Below are 9595 nucleotides of genomic sequence, written 5' to 3' on the forward strand. Positions count from 1 at the left end.
TAAAAGAGTAGCCTAAGAGTTGGCGGTGGGTGGTGATGACTAGCTGTCTTCCCTCTAGTGTTATACTGCTAAATTAGGGACGGCTAGCGCAGATAGCCCTCGTGTAGCTTTGCGCGAAATCCAAAAAACAAACAAACATCTCTCTCTTGTAGATTGAAACCAATATTGTAACTGTATATGTTATGCAACTGTTTTTTTAAATAAAAAAAATCATATATCAATAAAAATATTCTTTTAATTATTATTATTACTTCATAGGCTAGGCGTTCCCGGATTGTGAAGCTGAAGATTCATGATTCGCACTGTAAGAGTCAAATCCTGCTAATTGGTTAGACAAGAGTAGAACAAAAGATGGCGATAGGTGCTATTGACTAGCTACCTTCGCTCTCACTTATGACACTAAAAATCGGATTTCGATACCAGTGGTGGACACAACACAAATAATCCATTGTATAGCTTTGTGTTTAACAAGCAAACAAAAGCCTTCCCTCTTGACTACCAGTTCCTAATTTGGGGTGGATATGTGCAGATAAGCCGTGTGTAGCTTTGTGTTTTAATAACAAACAAGCAAACAAAAGACTTCCCCCTAGTCTACCAGTTCCAAATTAGGGACGGATATGCGCAGATAAGCCTTGTGTAGCTTTGAGCAATTATTAAAACAAAATAGTTACTTTTATGTTTTTCTTGCAGGAATCTCATGATGCCAATGAAACATCCTTGTGTCGCTCTTCTGGCGGTTATATTCGTTTCAATATCCTCGTGCTCAGCAACCCAGTCAAGTGACTCTATTACTCACTTCACTCAAAGGTGCGTCAGAAAAACTAAGTTTTGCTTAAATGCAACAGCTTTGTATTTTATAGTTTACTTTTTGTGTGTTCGATCTTAAGTTTTGTTCAAATATCATTCGTACAATCTGTTCGAAAAACTATGAAAAAAGACTTTTATAGGCCTACTACGAGTCAAGGTTTCTGTAAAATAAGTCTGCTCTGGGTTCGAAAATACAGTGGTTTAACTTCGGAATAATTATCCTTAAATCAAAAAACATAATGCCACAGAGCTATGTTTTATCGTTTGCTTCACCCACGCTCACAATTTAAATAATATAATATTTCGAACAACAAATTTTTATATTTCTAAAAGTACACGTTTCTCTTTATGTATGAAGTTATAGTGGGCAGAGCGTACAACAGGATCGCTCATTCATGAAGCTAATAAAGAAAACAAAATCTTATTTAAATTATGAATAAGTGTTGATAAAACTGTTGTGTTCGATTGAAACTCATTTGTCGAGAAGTGTGGTCTGCATTTGGTGCACTGGTGATAGCAGAGAGTACGGTGATGGTTGCTAAGGGCAGAATGTACGGTGGCAGTTGCCAAGTTTCTTACAAAGATGCTTAATCATATTGAGATTCAGTGGTTGTTCTAACAAAGAAAGGTCATTATTCGAATCAATTTCGGAGAGATGAGTGCAATTAATTGTTAAACTGTTATACAGGAGAAGTTCTTGCCTATTAGGATGGAAATGTGGGATAGGCATGATCGAAAAAAAACGTTCACCTAACACTTCTGATGCTATTCGCTCGTCTAATGGAATAAGAAAGCCCAACTCCTGCCACACCATTTTATAAACTCCAGGAATTTGCATTATCGGAGCAAAACAAGCAGGGTCAATTGCCTTGTGCGGAATTTGTCATATTCTTAACTCTACTATCAGTGCAGACCAGGTGAAACATGACTCACAGGCCACATCAAACATCTTCAATCATGCATTGTCCACACCTAAATGACGTGCTTTCCCATTTCTGCGTGTGATAAGTGAAATCGACAAGTCTATCCATCCGTCTCTGGCCGTTCGTGGCTACGATTTTTACTAGTTTTGGACGTATTCCACTTACATTACCACAACTGACTGATTTTAATGTCAGGTGTTTATGAACAGTCGCTCAAAAAACAACAACAAAAAAACGGTCTTTGATAACGATGTTCCCGCTAGATTGGTACCCACTTCACCTCCTTTTAACTGTTAGAGAGAACCTTTTCTCTTACTCGTTGTTTTGGGACTAACCGTAATATGATTTCATTTTTATGGTCCAAACAACCACCTGACACATCACATAATCATTGTGTTGCGCACATGTAAATAACTGAAGTGTTTTATAAACGTGTTGGAGGTTCTAGTAAAGTTTCAAGTCAGGATGTATATACATATAAAACAAAACACATTTTCAACTGAATACAAGAGCAGCATAAGTTCGGGAGCAGAATTAACTCGATATGTTAAGTAGAGGAACAAATTCGCTGGCAGGATCCCTGGTCAAGAAGGAATGGATGACGCTTGCCATAGGAATGTTATATTTTTTCATTTTATAAATGTTAAGTCGTTATCGTAGACTTGTATGGTTTTAAGTGATAAATGGATCTAATGCTCTATTAGCTGCTGTATCGTTAATAATTAACATAATTAAGATTATGAAAGCTCTCTAATTTACTTTCAAATGTCGTAAAATATTTAACTTCGCGGAAAGCTCGAGAAACAAAAAGTAGGATCCGTTTTTTGACATATGTTTATTTTGGATCACTCTTACGAAGATACCTTGGACCACCAAAAGACACCTGAATGTTAGTCAACGTTTATCTCCTGCACTTGTTTGTCACTGAATCTGAAGCTGTGATTGATTAGCTTCAGTGTATAGAATGGACACTTGGAGATAGATAGCATCCAAAACTGAGATACAACCTTATCAGTATTGGAAATGTAATCACTGTTGGCAATCTCCCAGATAAAAAAAATATGCATGGGCACCTGAACAGATCGCGTCTACTTTTTGTGGCCTTTTTAATCTCATTTAGTAATTTATGTCATGAGTAAATCTTCAGGCAAAATATATATTCTAGTTGTTGAGAAACTAAAATATCAGATTTCGAATAAAACGCAGGGTTCAATTTCATGAATAGAAAGAATGCGAGTGTCAGTTAAGTTATATAAAAACACACGAAGAGAATGTTTACAAGAAGGTAGAAATGGTGCCCAAATTCCCTAATGGTTAGTTAAGCAACAGACGACTTAAACTACGATAAAGTGACAGTCAATTTAGTTCATCGTGTTTTCAGAAATGTTTACTTCAAAAATTCGCGCAAAACTACACGAGAGATACTTATGCAAGTTTGTCCCGCATTTTGAACTAAGAGAAAGTAACTAGTCAGTTAGAAAGTAACTAGTCAGTAGCATCCACCGCTAACTCTTGGGCTACTCTTATCTGATCGAACAGTTGGATTTGGCTGTCACTCTTATAGCGCGTCCACGGGTGTAAAGCGAGTTTTTTTGTTTTTTTTACGCCAACGGGATGCGAACATTGAACCAGAGGATAAACAGTTCATGCACTCTAACCACTAAGCTATGCCAAACGTTATTAGAGAAAGAATTAGGTATGAAAAATATTTTCTAGCAACTTACCACCCTTTAAAGAAATACAAAGCAGCTGGAATAAGAGCTCAACTAAATACAGTTATCTTGGCTATATATTTTAATTTGCTGTTAATTAACAAAATAGTTGTTTAAATATATCTTTAGCTACTTTATGACTAGGGAAACTCTACCACGTATGATGTGATACCTATTTAATAAAAGCAAACTTACATCAGATATTTACAAACCAGTTATAATCTATATATTTTAGAAAGTAAAAAATGCACATGACAGTGATATATTCCACAAAAATAATCTTTACTATACTCGATAAATGTATATTTTAATTGATGTGATGAATGACTTTGTTACTGCATTGTTTAGAAAAGAAAAGAAAACAATAATACAGTGAATTGATTTTGTTGAACAAATTAGAAAAAAATAGTATCAAAGTTCAAATATTGTTATTTTATAAAACCAAAACAGGTACACTGCTCTTTTCTCTATGCTTTTTAACACACACACAAAATTTTAACTCGCATAAAATGTACCTTAACATTTATTATGTATATTTACACTGACAGTAACCTAATATTTCTACGAACAAATACTACTATATTTCACAGATGGCGCTGTTAGTGTGGTTCACGTCACACATTCTTCTTTTGTTTCACTCGTAAGTTCTTAGTGTAAAAAATACACTTTTTCTTTTGTAGACAACCCTTGCCGATGAAACGAGGAAGTCAAATAAGTATTATCAGTGCTTCGAAAACGAGAGACGAAACAAAAGGTAAGAATATATAAAAAGTGGGAGAAATATTGATTCAGATTTTGAGAGAGAGAGAGAGAGCTGAGAAGTTGAGGTCACTGAAATCCAGTATTAATTATCATGCAAACGAATATTTATATTTGAAAAGTTCAACAACAAAAAAAGTGTAAAATCGCTCACTTTTATGACCAATCACTTACATTTCGGTCTCTTTGAGGGACCCTCCAGTGGCACAGCGGTATGTCTGCAGACTTACAACGCTAGAATCCGGGTTTCTATACCCGTGGTGGGCAGAGCACAGATAGCCCATTGTGTAGCTTTGTTCTTAATTACAAACAAACTCTTTGAGGGCGTTTCAAAAAAGTGGTAATACTGTTTACAATAGCCGGAGTTCCGTATGGTCTCAGTAAACCTGCATTGACCAGAATACGTAGTGGTATTACTGATGACAATAGAAGAGGCGTTCTGTACGTTCTGAATGAACCTAAACTGATTGTAGTCCTATAGATCATAACATTTGTGCCGTTATGAATTTTTGTATCACGACTATATAAACCGTGCTATGACAACGAAAAACATCGCTTTGGCTCACTAGCCAAACCAATAGGTACATATAAAATTTAGAAAATAACGAGTCATTGTGAAACGTGCACTTCTGACACGATTCAGACTGTGATTTTAATATAAACATTTCTCGAAATTTGTATCATTCTTTAGCCGGAGGCTTAGGAAACAATTTGAGTTACATATACAGAATGAGTTATTTATTGAATCTGTCAGAGTGAATCATTGTATTAGCAAACATATTAACCAGTTAATGAGTAATCAGTGTGTCTGTTACTGTTAGCCAGTAGAAACTTAGTTGGTTCAGTGTGTTTGTGTTTCGACGAAGAAACAGAGAGACAAAATGAACAAATTATGAGTAATGTGAAAACAAAATCTTCAGTTTGCGGGATTTCTTTTTTTTTTCACGAATATTAGGCCTTTTAGTTTCTAATGCATCGCCAGTTTTCGATGTTTAGAACGTAATGTTTTATTTTAAAGCCGTTTCAACTAAGTATCTCTAGCAGAACTGCTAAGTTCATTATGAAAGATAACTTTAACATTCCATTAACAGCTAGATAACTTCACATTCCACAAAAAACTAACTTGATATTCCACGAGAAGCTAACTTTACATTCCACGAGAAGCTAACTTCGCATTCCACAAAAAGCTAACCTGATATTCCACGAGAAGCTACCTTCACATTCCACAGCAAGCTAACCTGATATTCCACGAAAAGCTAACTTCACATTCCACAAAAAGCTAACCTCATATTCCAGGAAAAGTTAACTTCACATTCCACGAGAAGCTAACCTGATATTCCACGAGAAGCTAACTTCACATTCCATAAAAAGCTAATCTGATATTCCACGAGAAGCTAACTTCACATTCCATAAAAAGCTAATCTGATATTCCACGAGAAGCTAACTTCACATTCCATAAAAAGCTAACCTGATATTCCACGAAAAGCTAACTTCACATTTCACAAAAAGCTAACCAGATATTTCACGAAAAGCTAACTTCACATTCCACAAAAAGCTAACCTGATATTTCACGAGAAGCTAACTTCGCATTCGACAAAAAAGCGAACTTAATATTCTACAATGCGTTAACCAATGTTAACATTCTACATTATGCTAACCTGTCTTAAGATAATATTCCACAAGAAGCTAGCCAATCATAGTGTTTCATAAAAAAATAACTTAATAAGAAAATAACTTGATGTTTCACAAGAAGGCTAATTTTGCTGAACATTCAACAAACAGTTTACTTAAGAAAAGAAGAGCTCTAAAATTAACTGTGGTTTAACAAAGGTATGCACTTTAAGTTCTATACTGATATATTTCCTTTTCTATTATTGTATATCATAATTCTTTGTTTTTTAGATGCATTTCATATTATTATATTTATAACTTAATTATCAAGAAAATTTTGCAAATGTCTATATTGTTTTAGAATGTGACGTGGCACAACTGGGATGGTTAATTCAAGAGTTATTATTCTCCCCTTTTAAATTAAGCATCCTAAGCTTTTGTTAAGCCGGATACCTCGGTAACTGTCTCACTTTAAAGTGCATGGAATAATATTTCCCCAATGCATTTTTATGCCCGTAATCATAATCTGTAAACCAATTTCCCCATATGGTATTTTACTTGAAAAATCAGGATCTTTGGTCATTAAGCATATATAAGAAAATTCCCACCTTCCTTTGGGAAGAAGGGAGGGAAGAGTGGAGCCGGGGTGTTTTGTTGTGCAAGTTGAAGGTTCGGATCCGATTTCTGTCAAATTACTCCTTCATAGATTGTTTGATAAAACTATATCAGAGATATTGATTATGTCATATAAAGTACTTTTTAAAGATTTGAAGCTTCAAATTGCACACAAAAAACACGTTGTCTTTTACCGCCTTTCAACGCTAGCTTATTCGCAAGTATGGAGTGATTTTCCTAAGTATGGTTAATGGTGAATGTTTCCGATTTTAAGGCGAAATTTCTCCAAGAAAATGTCATTCCGCGGAAAGAGCTTTTTGGATTTGGATTCAGGGTATATAAATACATTGGGCATTTTTGGGTGTCACAATGGCTAAGATATCTCTTTGAGTTTAGATACTAAACACCAAATGACATGTAAAGAAAGCCATTGTTGACATCTGTCAAGCGACAAGTTTCCATGGTCAATATCAGACACTGACAGAAGATATCCATTTCTACACCACGTGTTAGGCCTAAAGAAATTCTTCACGAGACTAGACCATAGTAAGGTCACTTGGTTTGTACTTTTCAACCCAAGATGCACATTCCTAGCAAACAACCTTGTGCCTGTGGATAAGGCTCACGTGGAATAAAAGTTGACTCAAGTTCATAATTAATTAGCTGTTTTGGAAGTTTCAAATATTTTCGAACGAAATAAAATCTTACATAAAGGGGAGAAAGGGGGATCTTCCCCTTGACATTTAGTGCAAAACAGCAAATCAAGCGTTCTGACTTTCCAACACTGACCATGAAACTCTAACTATTTTTTAGAGCTATAAAAGTCAACTCAAGTTCAAAAAAGAAATTGGATCATTGTTTGACTCAGCTCCTGTGTTGACCTCTAACAATCGTCAATCGATGTTCCGAGGTCTAAAGTGTGTAAAAAAAAAGCGATTTGAAACCAAGAATTCGTTACTCAACGTAATTAAATACACTTCGCTTCGTGACGTTACGAGGAAATATGTAAAAAATGTAATTTGAGAAGTTAGGCTAGGCCAAGTGATTTTCTCTACTACTGTACGAAATCGCACAACAGACAAACAAAGCATTATATCAATTTTCCTGTAACTTATATGCAGCCAGAACTGAGGTAAGACTGTCTCTTATTTTTTTTATTAAGGCAGTTATTTATAGATCTCCCTAATCTGTGATTAAGCGCAACTCAAGTGGTACCATCTTAAATTTTACGTAGGAGACTGGGATTGCATTTAAAAAACGTATAATTCACAATCGGCTATAAATATATTACCTTTTGAAAAAAAATACTATTTTAAAAATTTACAAAAATAAATCATTATTTACTTGATGTCAGGGGTGGTGGTAAGGAAGGGGTTGCTGGGGCTGGAGCTACCCCAAAATGTGCCTTAGCCTTCCTTGTAGCCCCCGCATCCAAAGAAAGGTGCTTACTGTTAAAGCTGGTTCACTTCTTAAATATCCCTCGATGGGACAGCGGTAAATCTATGGAATTAAAGTGCTAAATTCCAGGGTTCGATTCAGCTCAATGTGCTTTATTCTAAAAACATCTTAAAAACTACAGTATGAGTACCCACAAGATGTAGATGTCAGCCCATCAATCTTTAGTCTAGCCAACACTCAGTCCCCATGCTGCCCAAGCTTGATGTCAAATAAAATCCAAATCATTACTTCTAAAAATCACTTGAAAAAATAACTAGAAGTTTCGTGGTCTTTATATATGTGAGAAAAAAAAGTTTCCTTACTCATGTACATGTGAAACAGTCAAGATGACTTCGAGAAAAATTTGTCAATTTTAATCATTTTCTATCAAACACTGCGAATAAAATACGAAATTGTTGGACAAATAATAAAACGATTCTTCGTTTCAGTAATCTAAAATAAATATTATAAGTAACAAACAACTTAAGTCGTTACAAGATCGAAAAGGAATTACTGGGGAAACTAATAAATCACTAAATCAATAAGCACACTTGTAAACACTCGTATCATTTAATCACTACCAGGTGTTGTATGTTCAACAAAGTTTGTTTGTTTTTAGTTAAGTACAAAGCTACACGATGGGCTACCTGTGCTCTGCCCACCACGGGTATCGAAACCCGGTTACTAGCGTTGTAAGTCCGCAGAGATACTACTGTGCCACTGGCAGCATTTCAACAATCTAAATTATGAAAGTTATGCTTACACCTGAAAAATATGATAATACGAGATTAGCCTAACCACACTTATACATGCTTTACTATCCAATATATAATTGTTTACAATACGACCTGTCTTTAATCCTAGCTTTACAAATGAGAAACTAAGTTTTAAGCAATTTTGTATCACTTTATTGCTTATATAAATGTCATTTTTTAAAACTGGTTTGGTTTGGATTTTGCGCAAAGCTACACGAGGGCTATCTGCGCTAGCCGACCCTAATTTAGCAGTGTAAGACTAGAAGGAAGACATCACCACCCACCGCCAACTATTGGGCTACTCTGTTACCAACGAATAACGCCCCCACGGTTGAAAGGGCGAGTATGTTTCGTATGACGAGGATTCGAACTCGCGACCCACAGATTGCTAGTAGAGTGCCCTAACCACCTGGCCATGGCGGGCCTTTTTTAAATGATCAAGATTGTTTTAAGTTAACGAAGCTACTGTTGTAGACTATGTTGTTGTTTTTTCAATTTAAATACTTTTACTGGTGTTTTTTTGTTTTTGTTTTTTTAGAGTGCTGGAATTTGCTTGAAAGTTTAGGGACGATTGTAACTGTATAAAAAGTGAATTAGGTTAGTGAAGATTATGGCTAATTATTTATCGATTAGCGAGTTTACTACAGTGTTGGATTGATTAAAAAGTTAGCGAGTTTGTTATTCAGTACGTCTGTTACTTCACTTTTGTGAATATTGAGTTTGTGTTTCTACGATGCACTAGAGATACAGGAAAGAGCCGTATGCACGACAGAAAATTAGTAAGTGAAACTGTTGTGTTAATAACTACTGTTGTAATGTGAACTTAGGCCTATCAGCAAAAATTAGTTAAACTGTAAAACTTTTACTCAAAGAAATAAAACGCTTTCATTGTCAATAAGTGGACTAGCCTTTTCACTGTTATTTTTACCAAATAATCGAAAATAACTCATCCAACAACAGAAACAATTATAACAAT

The 9595-nt window shown here is 35.2% G+C and overlaps 1 protein-coding gene across 4 annotated transcripts in view; it reads left to right on the forward strand.

Annotated features, from left to right (window-relative positions):
- The window catches only part of LOC106462958, a 35391-nt gene that overhangs the window by 17496 nt on the left and 8300 nt on the right, over nucleotides 1-9595 (forward strand). For all 4 annotated transcript variants that reach the window (XM_022390359.1, XM_022390358.1, XM_022390355.1 and 1 more), the window contains exons 2-3: nucleotides 691-807; nucleotides 4123-4196. In XM_022390359.1, the coding sequence (XP_022246067.1) occupies nucleotides 698-807; nucleotides 4123-4196 (184 nt within the window). In that variant the 5' untranslated portion in view covers nucleotides 691-697. The remainder of the gene's footprint in view (nucleotides 1-690; nucleotides 808-4122; nucleotides 4197-9595) is intronic.

The sequence above is a fragment of the Limulus polyphemus genome, unplaced genomic scaffold (genome assembly GCF_000517525.1).
Source record: "Limulus polyphemus unplaced genomic scaffold, Limulus_polyphemus-2.1.2 Scaffold1290, whole genome shotgun sequence".
In the NCBI taxonomy this organism is placed as follows: domain Eukaryota; kingdom Metazoa; phylum Arthropoda; class Merostomata; order Xiphosura; family Limulidae; genus Limulus; species Limulus polyphemus.